This window comes from Lissotriton vulgaris, chromosome 1_2 (assembly GCF_964263255.1).
Source record: "Lissotriton vulgaris chromosome 1_2, aLisVul1.2, whole genome shotgun sequence".
Taxonomy (NCBI): Eukaryota; Metazoa; Chordata; class Amphibia; order Caudata; family Salamandridae; genus Lissotriton; species Lissotriton vulgaris.
Window position 1 is genome coordinate 107137027 of NC_141686.1, and position 23181 is coordinate 107160207.

A 23181-nucleotide genomic window follows, 5' to 3' on the forward strand; every position below is an offset into this window, starting at 1 on the left:
TCCCTGGGAAGTCACAGCTCAACCGGCAAAGGCAAGACACTGCTTTAGTGTCTAGCCATTTGCCCCTACTAAAGGCCATTTGCCTTTAGTAGGGGCAAATGGCTATCTGCCACTGGCAATAAGGCCACTAACACAATATAGGGCTCAGAATAGATCTTAGAAAAGTATTCCTGTGCTCAACCCTTGGTAGCTTGGCTGCGAGTAGGCAAGCTTAACTCCAAAAACAGGTATGTAAAGCATTTAAAAACACCATTTCAGTAAATAATTAAGACACAATGCGCAATAAAAATCTAACACGAATGTATACAAATAGGAAATATTTTTATCTTTAAAATTACAACTAAATGACAAAAATCCAGTGTAGGGAACCGGAGATATGAATTTTCAAAGATTTAGCCATTTCTAGCACACAGAAACCTATAGCGCCTTATCGGGACATCTGACCGCGATAGACTGGGACAAAGCCAAAGTTTCAGGCTGACCCCGATGTAGCCCTGGGCAGCTACACCTCGTGGTAGGTCTCGGTCAAAGCTATTACCTTCTGACTTAGAAACTTTTCTGGAGCTTTTCTTGAAGCTCTTAACCAGTCCGGATTCGGTGAGGGTTCTGTCCAAGTGGATTGTGGGAACTGAAGTCCTCAACTTTCAAGGACCATCTTGGAGCTGCCAGACCATTGGAATGAGTTTCAGACGAACTTCAGGAAGAAGTGCCAGAAGTTTGGAGAACTTTGGAAAAAAGCTGCATAAGGGGACAGACACAACCTGGCCAGCCAAGGCACCCCATCCAGGTTTGCTCCGCTGAAAAGCTCCACAGGTCCTACTTCCAGAGTTTGACCGGGAGTAGTCGAAATCAGAGGCCAGCGAACCCTCACCGAATCCCGCCTGGTGAAGAGCATCGAGGGACACAGGGAGAAAAAGCTCAGTTAAAGATCCTTGGTTTGTCCCGCTGGAGCGATCCGGAGGTCGGGCTTCCATAAGTTTGACCGGGAGCTCATTACAAGGCAATCCGGCGAACCCTTACCGAATCCGGACTGGCTGAGAGCTTCGAGAGGCCCCAGGAAGAAAAGCTCCAGAAAAGTTTCTAAGTCCAAGGGTAAAAACTGTGACTGAGACCTACCACGAGGGATAGCCGAGCAGGGTGCCATCTCGGTCAGTCTGAAACTTTGACCTGGTCTATCGCGACCAGATGTCCCAATTAAGCGATATAGGTTTCTAAGTGCTAGAAATTGCTAAATCTTTGAAAATTCAAATCTCCGTTTCCCTACGTTGGATTTTTACGCTTTGGTGTCATTTTAAAGATATAAATATCTCCGATTATATAAATTGGTGTTGGATTTTTATTGTGCTTTGTGTCTTAATTATTTACTGAAATTGTGTTTTTAAATGCTTTACATACCCGTCTTTGTAGTTAGGGATGCCTGCTCACAGCCAAGCTACCAAGGGTTGAGCATAGGAATAATTTTCTAAGACCTATTCTGAGCCCTATACTGTGTTAGTGGCCTTGTTGCCAGTGGCAGATCTACATTTGCCCTTACCAATAATCCATTTTCCAACAATTACCTCTTTAAATGTAGTAAGTTAGAAGGTAAACTGAGAGACCGCTTTGTAAACAAATATTTGTAATTTTTTTATCATTTCCTTATAATTGACTCACAATAAGAATAAGTTTGAAGCTAAACAATCTTCATGCAAGGAGATGCAACAACTGACAAAAGGAAGCAGGAGTAAAAACAAAAATTAAATATCCAAACAGTAACTTATTTGCATGCTCACACTACCCATGGGATCAGAAAGCTATTAATTTTAAACATGCCATATGTCTGCACCTTTACAAATCTACTGTGCATTGTAATGAAACATTTTAAAAACACTCTTGTCTATCAAAAAAGCGTCAGATCGAGGAAACAGATGGGGAAAAGAGATGCTGGACTAAGGTAAAAAATCTCTCATTAAATATTTTAGCCTTTAAAATACATATTGCCATAAATCACACAAAAAACTACTTCTCCTCACATTTTTCTAAACAGCTGCTTTCATATCTGCATTGACCCATCAGTGCTCAACTTTAACCTGCTCCATAGAAAGGCATTAAACTCCACTGCTTCTAATGGAACAGCATGGCCTCACTGTAATGTTAGCACTCTTGTTGTTCATTAGTAGACTGAGGTGAAGCAACAGTAGAACACTAAGGAATCAACAGACACGCTGCTGCAGTTTCACTCCGCACACCAGACGTTTTCTCATTTTGATTATAAAGTTATTTGAGAGTTCACAAACAATGTTTTCTCATTTGGTTATAGTTCCAACCCTTTGCCTCGCGCCCAGGGAAGAGGAACCAGCCAGTGTTGTTGTCTCCATGGTAAGCTGGAGGGTGAGTTTGCATGTGGCGCGCTGTGCATTGCTTGGAAAATGGCTACAGAAGTGCTGAAGCATGAGGAGTGGAAGGATCTCAAATGTAGGTTCTTCTCAAGCTGGCCAATTCTGGAAACCTCCAGCCTCCTGAAACAGGTGAGCTAGTCTCAAATATACTCCGAACAGTGCCTGAACTTCCCAACTAAACATGGTCTCAAGCTTTTATTCTGTGATGTCATTTTCTGACTGGTTCCTGTATAAGGAGGCTTTGGTCACAGAAGGATGTATGGCAACACAATCTTTCTAATGTTTTTCATCTTGTGCATCGACGTCTTTAATAAATTTGTCTCTGATTTTTGCTCCCTGTTCAGAAGCAGGATTCTTGTTGGGTTCATTCATCTGGAACTACACACGCTTGGCTCTTTTTCTGCCCAGATTTCAAGGTGGTTTTGGTGTCTTGCTGATCAACGTATGTATCACCTATTTTTTCAATCAAGAAATACCAACATTGCTGGTCATTTTTTCCACTCCGTTGTTCTTTTTTCCTCCTAACTGGCTCCCTTGTAAGGAGACAGTTGACACCCTTCCATGTATGCAGTGCAGAGTTGCACCGTGGCTAACGGGAGGAGTTGCTCTTTCTTTGGATAAGCAAGAAGGAACAAGACCTTCACACCGTTCAGTCCGTGACAACTCTTTTTGGAGCACTAAATATCATTTCAATAAAAAATGAAAACACTCATTTTGTTCATTTACTGCAGTGTCTGTCTTCCATTGGAAATGCTTTCACTTCCACAGTTTCAATTACAGCAACATGACTTCTAGGTGTGACTCACATTTCTTATGCATATTAATGTTTTCCAGTTATTGTTAGAACTGTGTGGTGAAGCTGTAATAGAACACAGGGATATCAGCTCACAAACTGCGGCTGCTTTTGAAAGTAGATGTTTTACTCAGCAAATCAAACCTATTTTCTCACAAGGATAAGAATGATATTTGCCAATTTATAGAAAACGTGTCCTCATCTTAGCTTCTGGGGCACTAAGTTTAACGTCCGTGAGAAAATCACCAAAGAAACATCCTAGACAGTTATCAAATCCTCGCAATCAACATTTTTTACAAGGTGTGATCCTCTCAGACCTAAAACAAGCCCTAACAAAAACTATAAAAATTTACAACTACCTTCCTACGAGCATGACAGGTTTTGCCTCCCATGTCAGCTTTAGGACGACCATCAAAACATTTCTACTTTGCTAATTTATGCAGGTATTCTAGTTTTTAATATCTCAGACACCGTGCTAAGACTATATCTGTTACGAAAATGCAGTGGTAAGGCGCACGTTTGTGCTTTTGAAGTTTCATTTATTTCATTACTTATCCTCCTTCCTAAATGCTCTTTTTATGACCCAGGAAAACCAGGTATTCCAGACACTACTATCCAGTTGAAAAAAAGGCAGAGCCATACCAAAATACAACAGGTAGGCTTCACCTAAATAACACCTTGAAAAACTCACAATCTAACAAACAATGTTAAGAATTTCACACTACAATTTAGGAGTCTATTTTACATTTATAACAATGGCAATATTATCCAAGGGGGAAGTAGGTTCACACCTTGGTCCCTGAGACTCCACCCCAGTCATTAACTTCCTGGGAGTGCAGTCCACCTTGTATTATCCTCGCACACGCCTTCAAAGCCCTCCACATCGCCGGACCCGCATACCTCAACCACCGCCTCTCCTTCCACACTCTCACCAGACATGTATGCTCTGCCCATTGGGCCGCGGCCACCATCCCATGGACCAGCACGACCACTGCTGTAGGAAGATCCTTCCCCTACCTCGCTGCACAGACCTGGAACTCCCTACCTCTGCATTTCAGGCAATTTTCATCTCTGCCTCAATTCAGGAAGGACCTCAAGACCTGGCTCTTCGACTGACAGCAGATTTCCCCCTCCCCCACTCAGCGACCTGAAACCCTTACGGGCGAGTAGCTGTGCTTTACAAGAAGCCTGATTGATTGGTATAATATTGCTTAAATATACATCAGATGCTTTGTAATGAAAGGGCTTAAGCTCTGCCGTGTTTGTCACATTGGGCAACTCCTCTGAAAATGGGGCCAAATTATTGCTAAAATCTATTAACTTGCCAACCCCCCCAGCTTCTCCCACCGCACTCCCTGCTCACAGACCGTATTCTTTATCATTCAAGTTTCAAATGTCCATTTAGTAATATGCAGATCTGTCTGAGAAAAGTAATGGCACAAACATTTGTACATGTAAACTTGGTGTATAATGTAAGATTTTCAGAATTCTCAGAAGTAACTTTACACCCGCTTAAGTATGAGCGCCCTATAAACTAAAGAGGGTAAGGCAACAGATGAAAAGTCTTACCTGAACAGAAGTCTTTGTCCTGGTTCTTTTCTGATAATGTTAAGTTTGTAGTAGTGACGTAACGCCCTAGACATCTTCTCATATGTCATATTTGTTCTGTTCTGATGGATGAAGAAGAGATGCATGAAGATCAAACAAACTATGAACAGCGTGTAATGGACAGGAAGGAAGAAAATTCAAACACAATAATAAAAAGAAATAATGAAGGAAAAACAAAGGAGGAAAGGAGGAAAAAGTAAGAAAAATAAGAGTGGAAAAGGGAAAGATCCAAGATGACAGGGGAGTAGAAGCATGGGAAGAATTGCACAACAAGGAGATATAGATGAGGAGAGACTTTAGGAGATGGAAGATTTAGAGATGAAACACTGAAGGGTGTTGATTGAGAGAAAAGGTTTTAAATTCTTCTTGTGATAATATTCAGTAGGACTTACGACCGTGGATAAGAGAAAAATATTTCAATAATAAAAACAGTGAAGAGGTAGGAAAACAGAGGTGAGTGATTGGAAAGAGATACCTACCATAGGAGAAGGAAATAAAACTGGGGAGAAAAGAGAGGCGAGGAAGTAATGGAACAAAAAACGAAGCAAGGTATTCTTGGAATACCACTGGTAGTATGATGCAAGGTGACACAAGTCACCTTTGCTATCATTAATTGTTTTGGTGGATGAACTGAGACCAGGCCTCAAAGGGGGGAGGGGTAACCGTGTAGATTGACAACTGAACTTACCAAAGCCTACCAATCTCTACTTCTGCTGCTACAATCTCTACTTTTACTGCTTCATTACTTATTTGACACATTCTTCGACTACTGGTCTGGCAGTGAGAATCAACCTAACTATGGCGTCAAGGGCACACAAGAAATTGAAGCTTGCAAGTGAAAAAAAACCACATTGTGGCCACAACTGTAAGCACTGAGTAGGGGTGGCCCCTGTACAAGCTTTTGTTCTACAGACTCCCACAGTTTTGCACAGAAAATCCCAGGATTGTAAAGGAGTAAGAAAAAAACCCAGAAATATCGAAAGGCCAAATGAACATCTGTACTGGGCAAGACACGCACAGCATTGTATGGTGAACAATTCATAGCAGTGCAAAGTGCTTGCAAAAAGCAGTCACCTGGGTAAGGCGAGCCAGGTGAAACGCCAAAACCACAGAAGGAGTTGAAGAAGACACAGGCTACCCTAGGCCGTCGATGGTCTTGGTTCATGGGCGAGCCAGAGGATGCAGAGGCAATTAAAGTATGGAAAGCCTGTGAACATAATCATGGAAAGGCATGTTTTGTACCTGCTCTAATGGGTTTGTAGCCACAGCTAGAGCCAGTCTCATCATGCCACTTTGCTGAGGAATTATTGTTACCCAAACACATCAGAGGTTGTGCAGAAATACTGCAGGTGAGCAGGAATCCAACCATTAAGTAACTACAGGCAAATCAATGGGGCAAACGCTACTGTGTCTGATAGATTAAGGAAAGAGAAACCCCCCCCCCCCCAAAATACATCTTAAGTTTTTGAATCTCGTAAGAAATGTGATAAACAATAGTATGGGTCAAACAAATCTAAAGGGTCAAATACCAAATGTTTTTATATAGCGCGCTTATCACCAAAAGAGGTCTCACGGTGCTTTGCAGAAGAAAGGCATTGACCTACCAGAGTGGAGACACATCGCAGGGAAAAACATTATTTAGGAAAGAGCCATGCCTTCAAACCCCTTCGAAACTCCAGATGGTTGGAGAGGGACAAGAGATGAATGGGTAACTTATTCCAAAGTTGGGGAGCCACATATGAAAAGGACCGACATCCGTTCCTGGACGTACGGACTCTAGGCTGGGACAGTAAGAATTTTGAGCTAGAGCGAAGGGCTCTGGACGGAGTGTACCAAACTAATTTTTTTGCTAAATAGGAAGGGCAGATTCCGTGAAGGAGTTTATGTGTTAGACTCAGGATTTTAAAAGGGCATCTCTGGCGCACAGGTAACCAGTGCAGTTTTTTAAGAATGGGTTTGGAGGCAGACCTAGGGGGCAGACCCAGCACTAGTCTTGCCGCCGTGTTCTGGATAGTTTGTAACTTAGTCAGCAGATTCTCATTTATGGAGGCAAACATTGCATTGCCATAATCAAGCCTGCTGATGATGGGAGGGAATGAAGGCTGGATATTCAAGAAAAATGTACATGGCTGTTACATGTGTGCGTCGCACCAGTCTACTTTTAAAGGGTGCCCTGCACTGTGGAATGGAGGGTATGACATGCAGGCGTGGATTGAACTTTCTCAAGTTGTGTAGGAAAAGACACACAACGGGGGTCATTTGTTTGGAGAAAGATGTGCAGAGGCTTGATGGAGGATTAAATATCCGAGAATGGATATGGTAGGGAAATGCCGTAGATTGCATCAGCCTAAAGGAGATATTTAGTTATGCATTTTATATCGTGCGGACATTGCCTAAGGAGTGAGAACACTTTACAATAAAACAGGTTTCATTACAAGTGATACATAGTTACAAAAAGTTACTAGTTAAAATAATTTCAAAAGACACAAGGGGGCGGGTCGAAACAAAGGGAGATTTGCTTGTTTTGGTCCTTAGAAAAGCACACGTTATATACAGATAAGAAGAGGAGGTAGGTGGTGAAAGTAGTAGCAGTAAGGTGAGACAGGAGTATTGAAGTTGGATTCAGTCTTTTGGGTACATTGTCCTGGTGGAGGTTGGCTAATGGGACAGCTGGCCAAAATGTCTTTGTCGGAGAAGGGCTTTCAGCTCCTTTTTGAAGATCGGCAATGAGGTTGTGGTACCTAGTTCGGGGGTAAGGAGTTCCATATTTTAGTCACACTACCGAGAAGGATTGTGCCACAAGTCGTTTATTTGTAAAGATACCATCTGCATCTAACTAGAACACATAATGCCACTGTATACTTTTGATAACCGCAAGAGCAGGGCCGGACTGGCCATACCGGGCATCTGGTGTTTCCCCGGGGTGGCTGGAAGGGTGGGGGGCGGTTTTGCAGCAGTGGGGGCCAGTTTTGTTACTAGGGGCCAGTTTTGCAGGATTATTGCATTATTGGCCCCCAGTAACAAAAACAGCAAGCAAGCGTTTCCAGCCTCCCAGGGCCAGGCAGCGCTTCCCCTGGGGCTTGTCCAAGAAAAGCAGCCAGGGCTGCTTTGGGTTCCCACTCTGGCCCTGCGCAAGAGTTATTGCAACTGAGCATTTACACACTTGTGTAACAATAAGAACATGAAAATACTTTTGTTTAATTCATAAGTTAAGGAGAAAAAGGTCTGTGTGGTATTAAGGCAAGAGGCGACAGGGTTTTTGTGCTTTTTAATAACGGTCAATGACAGAATGCGCAAGTCTGGCTAAGATAAAAAGCACAATTATCATATGCAGGGTACCACAACTTCTACTGGTGATGGCGGATTTCTTTTGTGGTGCGGAATAGATCACAGGTAAGACAGAGCATCAGCAGTTTTCAAACATGTTTGTAGGTTGTAGCAGGGGGCAATGCTAGGCGGAGGAGCTACTTGGAGTGCTTAGTGTAGTAAGCCTTCTATCAGGTCTGAAGATTAGATTGTGCATTGATCTTAGCAGGTTTTACTGCTTCTTTGCCAGTGCCCTCTTCCCTTGACATTGGTTGTTTGTCTAGGTTGTGTTTCGTGAACAATGTGACTGAGTATGCGCCTCAGAGGTTTGTTGAAGGTATGCCTGGTGTGTATGACTGAGGGCGGATGTGTTTGGTGAATCTTGAGGACTCTAATCTCTGAGTTCTACCCCTTCACCCTGGTCTACAACCTAACCCACTGAGGAAGGATTAGGAGTATTGCGGATTCCAGGGGCTGTAACCAATCAGAACCTCCAAATGGAATTCCTGCAGTTATGAGGTAAACCCCTCGGAATGGGGAATAACTATGCAGACCCAGATTTCCTAGACAAATTACAGTGTTGTCTATTCTAGTGGGACTGGCAGGGAAGGGGGCATTTACCACCTGCTCTTAGGAGGTGATATATGTCTGCAGGAGTCCTGTGAAGGCCTGCGAGGAGAGGGAAAGAGGTGGAAATGAAGGTGTGAACTGTAAGATGTTGGTTGGCAAGAGTGGAGCAGTATAAGCTTCTCCCATACCCTGGTTGAGAAAACTGGTATGGGCTGCACTGCAGCCCTTGCTTTAAGGCCAGTAACATAGAGTCTGTTGTTCAGGACCACTTATATTTGTGGAAAGCATAATTCCACAAAGTACTTTTTCTCAGCTTAGGCTGTAAAGGGTGCCAGGATGTAGTAAGATGACCTCAAATTCCTTTGTTGATGTTGGGACGAGGCCAGGCATGGAAGCAACTGTATCATGTATGCAGCCAGTTGTATCCTGTATGCAGCTTGACAAATTTGACCAAAGCCGTCTGCTACAAGAAACATGGACGAGTAAGGGCACAGAGTGACACAGATGAGAATGGAAAGGTGAATACAGAAAATGGAGGATGATTGAAAGAGAGAAAAGGGTGAAAACAGTTGTAAGAGAAAGGTTAGCAGAAACAGCAAAGAGAACAAAAATGGGAGAAGTGTTTTAAGTGGACCAACCAAGTGTGAAGAGATGGGGGTAAGTGCAAGGGAGACAGAGACTAAGAGCAGAATGTTAAGAAAAAAGGGAGGCAATAAGACTGCAAGTGAGAGTGAAAGAGTCAGATGGGAAATGAGAAACAAGGACAAAAACCGATGGGGAGAAAGGAAAAAAAAGAAAGAAGAGAAAGTGGGAAGGTAAGAGGGTAGGAGATGGATGAACTTGAGACTAGTCTAACATTTACCCTCCTAATATATCACTGTAATCTCTCTCTGTATTGAATAATTGGTTCGACATAGGGTGCATCTTACTCAAGTTCTCCTTACTCATTAGCTCTTTAGTTTTTACACCAAGCTCCTCTTCTGCCTTTGTTTTTACGTGAGTATTGATTAGCTCAATACCCTCTTACGTGTGTGGACTCCTTAACTGACATGATATCATTGCATTAATTATTGTTCGATACAATGTACTGGTGGGTGTCATTTCACTTTGATGTCTATGTAACCATGAACCATGATGTGCTACTTTGTTGTGTTGAATTTTATTTTGTAAAAGGGGGTTGGGGTTGCAGACATGGAGAAGGAGAAAATAGACAGCAATTATTGAGATACTAAATGGCTGAAAAGTGGACACTAAGCAGTAAAGGAGGAGTCAATGCATGATAAGTTGGTAGGGAAAAGAGTGATAGGAGAGGAAGAAGACAGAGGAAACAGACTGACAAAGAAGGAAGACAGGAAGAAGACTGGGAAGGTGGCAGTAGGAAGAGGTCTAATGAGCAAGGATAAAAGAAAACAAGAGGCACTGTGCTAAGAGCTATATATAGGATCAATTCACACAAGCAGGAGAACAGACCACTGTCCTTTGTGTGCCACTGACACGCAGTACTACAATGTGGCTTTGATGCCAGCACTCCCTGGCACACACTGCATACCTCCAGGTGCACAGAAAGCCCCTGGCATGTGCTAGCCTAAGCTCTGGCACTCACCTTATGGTTTCCCCAGAGTCGTGCCAGCCCATTCGGATCGACAATGCGGAATATTTTGGATTCCTTGTCCTCCCACCGGATGAAGTTTTCGTAACGACTATCGGAGAGCAGCTGATAGACATAGTCCCACAGCAACCGGCAGTCTATAGAGGAGGCATACAAATACTACTCAAAAATTTAATTGGACTAAAGGATCAATTTATTAGAAACAGAGAAATATTGTCAAGTGATATTTACTACAATGCACCCATAGCATGTACTTAGTTAAAAGTTCCAGTAAAAGTAAAACATTGGTATAGCGACCATTCACTCGTAGGGCCATCTTGGCAATGAATAAGATCACCCAACTCAATGTTACTCATTTTATTAACCTCAAAAGGATGAAAAACTGAGACGACCTGGAGGGATACGAACCTGTGACAGTGAGGTAAAACACAGATCTCTGAAGTGGATGCATTAGTCCACTTAAGCACTAGTCACAAAGGAAAAGCAGTCTTCAACACTGCCTCTGAAAACTATGATTTTTGCTTGAGCAGGCCACCAGGAGGCTTGTGGGCATTTAAATCAGGACTGCCATGCATACCACCTGCCTAGCAACATTTTCACCTGGTGGGATTCCTGATCTACTGCTGTTTTTCCTAGTACTGTATATTCCCAAAAATATCTAGACGACTTACAATTCAGATTCCAGATTTGCAATGTTTACCCACATAAATATTAGATCCAAGAAAAATTGAAAAAGTTATAGTCAGCAGTAGACTTGGAAGTAATGGATACATCTCTGAATAGAAACAATAGGGTAGGAACAGTGAGGACAAGGTACCTATACCAGTATATAATGACCAATTAAACATCTATAAAGCAACAATGCGCTGAACAGGAGTGGCGTTAACAAAAAATGTGGATGAGGACTGAAAGGTGGTCTAAAGCAGGCTTCTCCAACGAGTAGTTTGAGCTACAGACAGCTCTCTAGCTACTTATTAACTACCCATCACGTAGTCTTAGATCTTCTGGCACCAACTTAGTGGCAGTCCCCTGTGTAAACAGAGCCCATTTAGAGGCTTGTTCTTTTGGCTTCCAAACAGCAAAGATGTGGAAATCTCTGCCTACCCACCCGAGGATGGAACCATCTAAAATGATCTTCCGTAAGAGTCTTAAAACCTGGCTATTTCAATCACCATAGGATAGATGCTGCTGATTTTGCTGTCCTGGCCTATGCCTTCATAGTATAGTGCCCTCAGCTTCATTAGGAGGTTCTTGTCCTAGCGCAAGGACACACCGGGAAGTGTAACTATTGCGCTTTATAAGACTAGCATTATAATAATAAGTAACTCTCGAGTGTTTAGCCCAGTGAACTAAATTATAAACTTTCGCTTGGTTGAATTACTTTATGAATACCACAATAAAAAATAATTTGCAGTGCAATAGGTCTCACATTTACACGAGTTTAAGCTATTGGTATTGTAAATGACAATGCCTTTTATTTAGGTTTTAAAAACAAATCAAAAATAAAAAGCATTGTTATTTGCAATGTCAATAGCTCAAACTTGTGTAAATGTGTGACCTTTTGCATTGCAAATGCTTTTTCAGTATGGACTGCAGTGTTCGGCCAGATAGCCCCGTGTTTGCCACAGTATGTCCTAAAAATGCCGGGAATGTCCCCAAGAAGTGGAGGGTCAACAACAACAAAAAATTCCTTCAAACCGCCGCAGCCTGCACCCGGCATTGGGCAAGCCTCAGGAGAGTGAGGCTAAGCCACATTATGTAGTCCTAAACAAAACGAAAAGTGTGTTCATTTTGTCTATTGCTTGTTATTTTGAGTAATTTAAAAGCTGCACTCTCTCTGCAAACATGTGACGTGGCTGGTGCTGGCTTTGCAGACACAGAGGTAGTACAAACTTTAAATGAACGTAAAGGTTTTCACTTTCTAGAAAAGTGACCGCTCCGGCCCAACCACCGCTCCTTTCATCATGCTCTAAATTAATAGTAGGCTCCATGCAGAGATCATGCACGTCCTGCACATGAGAGAGGTCCACTGCGCTGTCTGCTAGCCGCCGCAGAGAGCACTACTATTTGTGCGGCTAGCGCTGCACATGTTGTGAGAGCAGCGCTGTGTGTGTATGTGCACTTTTGGAACTTTAAACACTGTATTTATTCCCCGTAACCCTGCCGACAACTGAAAGATTATGCCCCTCACTTGACTTTAGGGCTAGGGTGGCACACTTAATTTTTTACAGCGACTGTAGGCGCTGCATGCGTTGTGAGTGCGCAGCATGCAGATATCTTAGCATTACCGTAATCTTGCCGGCAACTGATATGATATGATTATGCCCCTGGTCATAATCCTTTACTTTGTGTCACACAATCAACTCATTCCCTTTCTACTTTTCATGGTCCACCCATTTCATCTTCGACGGCGCCCTTCTTTGTCCAGAAAGAGAAAGAATAAATAAGCTGATAAATATATATTCTTGCAAGCACTTCAAAACTACTGATTTTCCTGACTAATGAAACACAATAAAACTAGGGTTAAAATACATACTTGATCAAATGAAGAGGTATTCATTTGAAAGAAATAAGAACGCTTCCCAATGAAAGTGATGAGTACATGCTACCATGAAGTGTGAATTTAAGATGTTATTTGTAGTAGTTGAAGGAGACGGCTTTATTCCATGTGTGAAGCGAGGCTCTTAGCTGCAATAAATGTGTTGTGCTCCTGCCTCTAACTCATTTTTATTGGCATGTACGTTAGTTTAACAGTAAAATAATGATATTATACTATGGAGCACTGGCATGTGGCTCGATTGAGCTGTACCAGAAATTGCAAGTTTTGTGACATATACATAGAAATCTCCATAGAGCGAAGTGAACGGAGCTCAGCTGTTCAGGGCGTCCCTTCAGGCAAACAGACTGACAGCCGTTTCAAGCACTGACTTCCGCATTACTCCTCCCACTTCAGATGAGAGCTTGCCCAATTGGCTCATAGGCTCAGACATGGTGCGTAGCTGAGAGAAGCTGGATGCGTACTACCTACGGATTACACAGGGGAGGGGGTGTTCCCAGAGTCGCACAAGGGGGAGAGGCGTGGCCCCGGAGTGCCGTCTCCCACCCTGTAAATACATACTTGATAAAATGAAGGTCTTTTGTATGAAAGAAATAAGAAAGCTTCCCAATGCGGATTCAAGATGTTATTTTGTAGTAGTTGAAGGGGACTGCTTTATTCCATGTGGGAAGCGAGGCTCGGAGCTGCAATAAATGTGTTGTGCTCCTGCCTCTAAGTCCTTTTTATTGGCATGTCCGTCAGTTTAACAGTAAAATAATATTATACTATGGGGTTTTGAAGACAAGGACACAACGTGAAGAGACGCAGCGTGCATGCGCTGCAACCCTAGGCGAGTGGTTGGGGCCTAAGGGAGACCGGACGGTCACCAATCCCACTTCCAAAGAAACCTGACAGAAAACCAACGACTAGAGATCTCGCAAGCGAGCAACGCATGCGCTGCAACGCAGGCAAGACCTAAAAAGCATGTATTTGAAACAAAAATGTGTGTATTTTCCGAATTCATAAGTCGATATGTGGAGAAAAATGTTTAAATTTCGAAAATGTATTTAAAGCAGATATTTGAGTGATAGAAATTAAACTTTTGGGAAGACCATTACAGATATATATATATGGGGCTAATCTTCCGTGCTCACGCTACAATTGGTGCTTGGTCCTATGGTTGATGAGGCTTGGGGACTCGAGGCTGCACCCCGTGTTCCACTCTGCGGTTTCTACGAACGCTTTGCAGCGCCCCTTTCCCTCTGCTATTTGCTTGAATTTCTCAAGACCGCTCCACAGCCATACTCACCTGGGCGCCACTGATGCATCCTGGGAGATGGAGTCCGCTGATCTACACGGACCCTTCAATTTGAGGACTTTTGTGCTGAAGGGCGGAGCCAGGACACTGCACCTATCACTGTGGGGTTGGGTGCCTTATTAAGCTGCAAAACGGCAGGACTTCCGCTTTTACTACCGCAGGCGCTGACGAGGCCACACCGGCCGAAATGCATACGCCATTTGTTTGAAATAAAGGTGCTGCCGCTTCTCATCCCCACTGAGGCTCCTGCTTCTTTCTTCTGAGAGGAGGTGTTTTTTATATATATATATATATATATATATATAACTGGGTGCTAGGGGCATTGCAGCTATGGCTGTTATGTGTTACCCATGTAGAGGCATTCCACATTGACCAAGCATTTTTAACTTACTGCTAGCAGACGTGCCTGATCGACGGAGGTAATCACTGCAAGCAATCTTTCACATCGTTGCCACTAATGTAATCCTGCCTGATGTTGTTACTACTACAGCTCCAATATTAGCAGCTCAGGAGGGTTTTACTTAACAGAAGTAGCATTTATTACATTGAAGGTTGGAGATCCCTGGTCTAGAGAAGAATGAGGTAGATAGAGGGCAAGGGAATGTAAACAGAAAGGACACCAAGAAGGGGAGCCAAGAACAATGCTCATTTGAATCACAAGTCTTCTGCAATGCGTTATGGGTTTGCCTTCTACTGGTGTAGATCTAGAATATAAAATCTATCTGGCCAATATGGTAGTGGGTTTGGAATCCTGCAAGAGAAGCTGCCTGTACCATGGCAGTGTCACTCTTATCTACATTCATTCATTCTACTGAACTGGTGTGAAGAGCATCCAAGAGGGTCGACGTACAATACAATACAACTCCCACAGTTTTTTTACTCTGTGGTTTCATTTTCATTTTAGAAGCATGTGACCCTATTAAAGATAAAGTGCTCGCAAAACAGGGCCGGACCAAACCCTGTGGAGGCCCCTAGTAGAAATTTCAGGGCTCCCCTTGCAAATTATGTTCTAATATGTTTTTAATTTTACCAACCAACAAGTTTAATACACCAGTTTTATTACACAAACTAAACATTAACATTTATTAGTGTTATTAAACAATTTTTAAAAATGTTAATAAACCAACAAAACTTTAAATATTCACTTTCCTCAATTTGTTTGTGGTGAAATCTTTCAGGATATCTTGGAAGTCTACCTTTTGCAAGACGTCGTATTCAGTGGCTATAATGGCAAGTGAGTTCCGTCGTTCTTGTGTCATTAAAGATCAATGTAATTTTATTTTAAGATCAAATCAATATTATTTTCATCCGTTGTCGCAGGCCCATAATAGGAGTGGGGCCCAAAGGTAAGTGCCTACTTTGCCTATTTGGTAATCTGGAACTGTTGCAAAATAAATGTTACTTTCCTGTAACAATGACAACTCGGTATGTGTGTCCAGTATAAAGTTGCAATCAACGCACCCATAGTCTAAATGAGTCATGTTTACATTTTCCTGAAACCAACAAAAAATCAGTATGCTCGCTGCTGAATCCCAATATAGATCAAATAGCTGTATTTCTGGGGGTGTCTATTCGCGAGTGAACGTCACCTTGAGCCACGAGTGACTAATGTGCTCTCAGTGGGCTAAGTAAACAGAGTAACTGTATGTGGGCAAACTGCCTAGGGCTTTAATGATGTATTTGTTCAAAGACGCATTGTCTTTACTAAGGATGCAGGACTACAAGTTGTGTCATCAGTCGCCATTCCATTCCTTCGAGAGTGGTGTTAGGCTACTGGACCTACTGATCCATCTTCTCGAAGTTATGAACCATCGATAAAACACTGTATCAGCATTTTCTAGGTTTTGGACACACCTAAAGGATTCGCCTGTCCTGGTTCATATTGATTGAAACATGGCTCACCTCTAGCCAACTTCCTTCCTTGCTGTGCAGTCCCATTCGTTGGTGAGCTGGAGAGTACATCTTGCTGCACCCACACTGAGAATGTTCAGCATGTTATCTACTGCCGGACAGTCACTTGTACGGAAGAGGCTGCGATGCACTGCCTGCATACACTAGTACTTAATTTAATAAATGGAAAACTTTACAAATTTAAATTACGCATGTCAATGTTAGCGCTAGAGTCTCACTATCAAACTCTTATGATTCTCCAACCCCCAATCTGATTGATAACAATTCATTCAAGGTGCGTTTCACGGATCTACTTATATTTCCCCATGTATGATGCACCGCCCAAATACTGGTGCGCCATGACTAAGGAAGCAAGAAACTCTGGACCGATGAGAGACTTGGTGGTCTTCGGTCACAATAGCAGCATTGTGCAAGGAGTTGCGGATGCACACAAGAGTTGGCATTGGGTAACTCTTGGAACTGGAATTAATTTCTTCTTTGTTGTTCACAGCTTTTGTAGGTGTCGTAGGGGAATTCTGCCAAAGTGCTATAACTTTAGGCCTACTTTAAATATAGAAGCAACCTCCCATTTCGAAATGTTCCTCCTCTCAGGACTGCCCTTAAACTAAACATTCAGCTTCGAGAGGTCTGATTGCGCTGGCAAAATGAGATGGAGTTGTAAATGGTAAATCTCATTCAGTAACATTTTCTGGTCTCAGACTAAGCTAGCTTTGTGCTTTTCTTTTTAATTGGAAACCTTCCATATCTAAACAGACAGCGATGCTTTATATTGAGGAGTTGTATATAGTGGGTGAAGCACTGTGTATAATAAATGAAGGTGGGTCTTGCCTACTGCTACTTCTGGACTGGTCACAGATTCAGACACAGTGAGCCATGTGTCTCACAAATGTTGTAAGAGAGGATATGATTGGAAGAAACACTTCTAATCTGGTTTGAATCTTTAGGAAACATTTTCATTGTACAATAGATAAAACATTTGAACTATCGCTCCAGCCTGTTTCTTCACCATCAAGGTACGCCTCAATAACATCTACCCATTTCAATTTATATATAGAGGCCTCCAAATCTGAGACACGCTAATATCTCCTTTTTAACTGTATTCTGACAATACCCACATGAATCTCAAAGTTGCATCGACAGAGAACATAGCTGCAAAACTCTTAAGGTCAAGCCATTGAAAGTAGAGAACACAAATCATTAGGTTTTGTCTTGGACAACACCCTAACCTATATATGCGGACATTAATGCCTTTGCAAAAAGAGACAATCATCAAATCAGACTCATCGGAGGAATTGAGCCTCTTGTACCTGCCACGGACTTTAGGATGGTAGTGCAATCTTTGCTGCTCTCAATGTTGGATTGCAGCAACTCATTACTATCTGGCATCCCTAAAATTCATCTGGCCCCACTAAAGGCCACAGTTCGCCTGGTCTCAGGAGCCCATAGGTATGGTCATGTTTCTGCAATCTTAAATGCTCCTAAGGGGCTTCGTGTTGAGCCCAGAAGTGTATATAAACTGCCTTTGTATGTTTAACACAACCCCCTTTAGTGAAAAGATAACCTACTTACCTTACTAACTAATCATATCAATATGCTCTATTTCGACAATACGTCATGAAAGCAATTCAAAACACATCCAATGTCATTGACAAAAATAATGATTAAAATATACATGGAATAAAATAGAGAGTGTATGTGTGCCTTGGCATCGCAACACACGAGAATTAAAATAGTTGTATAAAAATTATGTCATCAACGATTTTGATATCACAGTCACTAAAACATACTATAGAAAATGGTATATGTGTGTTAAAAGCCTTTTGGAAGGTTTGGGCCTGAAGTCGAAGGAAGGCCAAAGACTATCAGGGCCTCAGTACAAAACACCACACTAGTCCAAGGGGACACGGACAAAAAATGGATCAATGATCATTGGATGCTCTTGGAAATAGAGCCAGTAGCTTCTGGCTTCTTATAGCCCATATCCAACCTAAGAATATAGCAATGGAACATGCGAAGAGTGAGTGGGAGTCAGTGGTTAAGATTTTCAGTACAGTGGAGCTACTTCTTGTCCCAAGAGACTTACATGTAGGGATCAGCCAATCATATCAGTAGACTACCATTGCCTAAGGAGTTCAGAAACTCTCAGACCTGAAACAAGTTTTGTCTCCGAAAAGAAAAAAAACTAGAAGTCAGAAGCAGGCTTTCTTGGGGAAGCTCTCCCAAAATTTGATACTCCATTCATCCATCTATCAAGAGCACCCCTTCCTTCGTTGCTTTTAAACAAGAAGTGAAAGGCTCTCCTACATCAATTTAAATTTCCACTGGATTTCAATATTCAATCTCCCCTTCAACACCCTCTTCTTTCAGTGGACTTACCTCCACTACATGATCATTTTCTTTCCTTCAAATTGTACTGAACGCTGGACCACATCTCTCAAGAATTTGTGTAAACAAGCTCCTTGTTTTATTCTCTGCTATACTGTAGATCGCACCTCATACAAATTCTTCTAAATATGTACCTTGTCTTATCTTTTCCTATTATGTAAAGCGCTCTGCAGCCCAATAGGCGGTTCACACTATATAAATCTGCAAATAAAGAAAGTTTTCCTGTTTTTCGTGTGAATGGTGTTCAAATACCTTTTACTTACCTTCCTCATCTTGTTATTTCCTTACATTTTTTCGCGATCCAAATTTCTAATGTTGGCAACAGATATTTATTTAAAGGGAAACCAATCCTTTAAAAGACAATAAGAATCCTATCCATAAGACACTTCCTATTTCAGGATTTGAAGTTAGTTTGCAAAATGCAAAACTGCCCATGTACGTAAAAAAGTCCCAAAATAAAATAAATAGACATTACAATTGATAAAGGTGTTTAGGTCTCGATTGGGATCGGTTATACTTCTTTGTGTGGCTATAAGAGGTCTAAATGAAGGGTTCACTGGGGTTGTACAATATGCTCCAGTTGACTGTACTGAATCACAAAGGACCAATAAGGACTCCAGGACACTCTGCTTGCCACTTGAGTAGGACCAGATGAGTCAAGACTCTTGGTTCACCCAGACATCTCACATATCAATTCATCTTGTGTTCTGAGGTGTCATTCATTGTGTTAACTCTTCCAAATAGGGGGATAGCTAATAAGATACTTTCACTAAAGCAGTCCATGGAAGGTTGACTGCTGGTACCACCAGAATGCTGCGATACTCTTGAAGTGAAACTGTAGCAGAAGCCCCCGACACCTAGTGATCGACCTGCCTCTGGATGCAGGGGAGAACAGTAGAAAGATTATGGATTTCTTCGTCCATTTCAAAAGGACTAGAGTAGTAGTCCCAAACTAACAGGACCTGCCAAGCAGGTGTGCCCCATGAGTAAAATCAGCGTGAGCCAGAACCACTTTTCACATACGCGTCTTCCTGTGCCTTCCTGGTACTAGAACTGAACATCAATCAATCAAAGTACTTGTAAAGCACGCTACTTACCCGTGAGGGTCCCAATGCGCTGAGGGGAGGGCGAGGGGGTGCTGCTACTGCTCGAAGTGCCAGGTCTTGAGAAGTCTTCTGAAGGAGAGTAGGTCTTGGGTCTGCCGTATGTAGGTAGGGAGGGTGTTTCAGGTCTTGGCGGTGAGGTAGGTGAAGGATCTGCCGCCGGAGGTCGTTCGTTGGATGCGGGAAACAGCGGCGAGGAACTGTAATTTTTCTGATGTTTCCTGAAAGGAGTGCTCAACCTCATAGCAAAGGTGTTCGATTTTGTCCTCAACTACCACCTGCACGGAACGGCTAAGTCCCCAACTGGGAGTGAGGGAGAAGTGTCCATAGCCGCATGGATGTACTTGTGGGAGTGGGACTAGAGTGGTTTGACTCGCCCTGAAAAGCCTGTGGGCACCTGGACATGGGTAAATTAGTACTGCAGCAGCTCGCTCAGCCAGGGAGAGCTGTCCCTTATCTAGGAGTTAAGAGATGATGACACTGCACCAATGAGGATATGTTTGCATTTCCACATAGTAGTAGAAAACATGCTTTATTCAATTTAATTTGAAATCATTAAAGCGAAGTACCAAACAACCAGTGATGTACTGAAAATCAAAACCAGAGATATAATTAAAATCAGTAAACATTTGTGCGAATATAAAATATTACATTACAATGTTGATAATGTTAACTATAAAACTGATAATACAGCAACTTCCTATAAGCCTAAGGCTGCCTGCCTCTGAAGTAGATGGAACTTCTAATGCATACAAGTTGGAACAACTGCACACAATCAATCATCAAAGTGGAGATAAAGCTGCCGGGTTATACCGTGACATAATTAAAGTGCTGGTGCTATGTACTTATGGAATGTCAAGGTGGGTCTAGGCTGTGCAAGGTGCCTGTGTGACAGTAGCCTATGTCTCTGTATGGGTTCTGTCTTTTTGCTTTTAGGTTTCTTAGGCTTGAAGCGGTCTGTCTGGAAGGATACGCTTCTCTGCATTTCTTTTCTTGTTCCGTGGGAGCCTTTTCTCCTGTAAAAATTACTGTCTTTGTGTGACCTCTTTTTGTGGCGCAAACTGGCGTGTTAATTGGAAACGCCACTTTACAAGTCTTTTTGCTGTTCCTAGATTTTGTCTAAAGTGAACAGGAAATGCAAAGGCCCCTAATGGGCGGACTAGATTTATCTATCTCGTAGTGTAATTTTTGGATGAGACTACAATGTCCAGATATGGAGTTCAACTCAACCAAACAATGTCAGTTTGGTGTGAGGAAGGTTCATCTCCCAAGGGCGTTCAACTGCTAGGCCATGGACACACCTTCCTTGCAAATTGGGGACTGAATCCTACTAGATCTAGTCTTGCAGCAGAGTGTTTTATCCAATTGAGGTTTAAATAACCACAGTTCTTTTCAGCTTGAGTAAAATAACTTGTTTTAAGAATAATTCTGCTCCGAATACTTGATTAACAGCAATACGAAGGGGTGTGGTATTCATTATCAGGAGAAGTGAAAACTCAGTGGCTCTGTTCTGTATAACAAAGAAATTAACAATGGATGGAGGAATATCTTCCTCAAGGTACTTGAGAGCTTGCCAAACAAGCATTAGCAAAGTCAACAGGTCTGGCATAGGAAAGCTGGTGCAAGGTTATTTATTTATAAAAAAAATAATTTATCACACATGTAATCCACATAAATAAAAAAAGGATAACTATGTGATCACCTAAATGTGGCTACCACATGCCCGCAATGAAAAATGTATGTTAAAAAAAGATATTCACTTGGGTACCAAGCATTTTAGCAGCCACTCATGTCACTATTATTACTATATAAGGAGAGAGCAATACATCACAGGCAGTTAGAATGTTACATCACCTTATAACTGCAACTTTGAAAAGGAAATAAATGAAAGATATCAATAGATGAAGCCCACTGTATATCATGAATGAGTTTTTGGGGAAAAACATACTATGATGAGAAGGCCAAAGCTGTTTCAAGGGCAAGACCTGAAAATTCCATGTAAGGGATTACGGTTTTATCATCAAAGAGGCAGCAAATAGATAACAGCTTAGCGACCATTTTTGGGAGAAATCTTAAAACAGTAGCTGCAAAGCTAATCGAAATCTCACCCTGGAGTATCGGTCATATAAACCAAACACCCAACACAAGCAGGGTTCCATTCCAAAAGATTTTATATGGGAATGGTAGTAAAGTTGACATGGTCAACCCGACTTTTTGCCTGGAACTGATGTGATTTCGACTGAGTGCACTGGGTTTCTGTTAACCAGGCCCCCATTGCCAGAGCTCTTTCTCAAAACTGTACAATTGTTTCCCCAACTAGTAAAACCTTTAACACCCTCTGTAAGTCCCTAGTAAAGGGTGTCCCTTGTAGCTAGGCCCTGTGGGTCCCTAAGGGCAGCAGCACAAATTGTGCCACCACAGGGACCCCTCACCAACCACATGCAGGGCTGCTATTGCAGGCTGCATATCTTGGTGCAGATAAAAGTGATAACACGACATGTCACACCGTGTGTCATATCTCCTAACATTGCATATAATATTTGTAATTCACCCTAATAGCAGGCCTGACATCCCAAAGGCAGGGTGCTTATTATTACATTTGAGAGCATATCTGCATGAGTAGATATGCCCCTGTGCTGGTCAGTCCTAATACTTCCAGTACAAGTGACCAGGGAAGCCATTTTAAAACATGTGCTGGACACTAGTGAAAACGAGTTCCCCAGCTGCATGATGGCTTTACTGAAGAAAGGGATGTTTGGTATCAATCATCTCACATTGATAAACCCACACTGATTCCAGAGATGGATTTACCAATACATGCACCCAGAGAGCACGTTAGAGGTGCCCCCTGAAAACCTACTAGTCTCTGGTGTGCTCCCTGCTTGGTTTCTGCCAGCCTGCCACCCAAGACGCTGTTCTAACCTCCTAGGGTGAGAGCCTCTGCGGTCAGGAGACCCAGAACAAAAGCCTATCCGGGAAAAGGGTATAACACCCCCTCCCACAGGATGACCTGCTGATTAGCCTTCCTAGGCTGGCAAACTTCAAAGAGCTGCTGCCTTTGAAATGTGAATCTGGCTCCCCCTCACAGGAAAGGAAGCCAACCCACTTGTCCAGAACCACTTTGGCACCTGGACAGGTGGGAAAATTAGCTAGACAGGTAGGCGTGCTAAACTGAGGTAGATTTTTCAGAAGTAGCCATCTTTCTCAGACAGGGTTATGCCTACTTCCAACAGGAGTGGTCATAAAGGGGGGCGAAGTGACCCCAAGGATCAGTAGCCTATTGGGGACTTCTGTAGTTGTGTGGGCTGTCACTGTACTAACTCTAATGAACCCACCCTAACAGAAAGTATTCAGGAATATGTTCTAGACTCCAGATCCATCCTTTTGGTTGCACATGTAGCTGGTTATTTTAGAAAGTTACTGATAGACGTGTTCTAAGGACTCAACCAGCCCCACCAACCACTTCCTTGCTTTTCATACCATCTCACACGTTTCACAGAGGGGTCCTATGTCTTGCTATCTTTCCACCATTTGACTTAGGAAAAGTTCATTGAATGTAACTGACTTTTTCATTCAAGTGATATCTGATGCATTGTTTTGGTTCCTCAAACCTTCATGCAGTCCCATCCTTACTACCAATATTAACAGCACGTGAACTAGGATT

The 23181-nt window shown here is 42.5% G+C and overlaps 1 protein-coding gene across 4 annotated transcripts in view; it reads right to left on the minus strand.

Moving 5' to 3' along the window:
- ETV6 (ETS variant transcription factor 6) overlaps positions 1–23181 on the minus strand; it is a 279401-nt gene that overhangs the window by 22594 nt on the left and 233626 nt on the right. For all 4 annotated transcript variants that reach the window (XM_086952934.1, XM_086952936.1, XM_086952935.1 and 1 more), the window contains exons 6-7: positions 10259–10401; positions 4741–4841 (exon numbers count right to left, since the gene is read on the minus strand). In XM_086952934.1, the coding sequence (XP_086809060.1) occupies positions 4741–4841; positions 10259–10401 (244 nt within the window). The remainder of the gene's footprint in view (positions 1–4740; positions 4842–10258; positions 10402–23181) is intronic.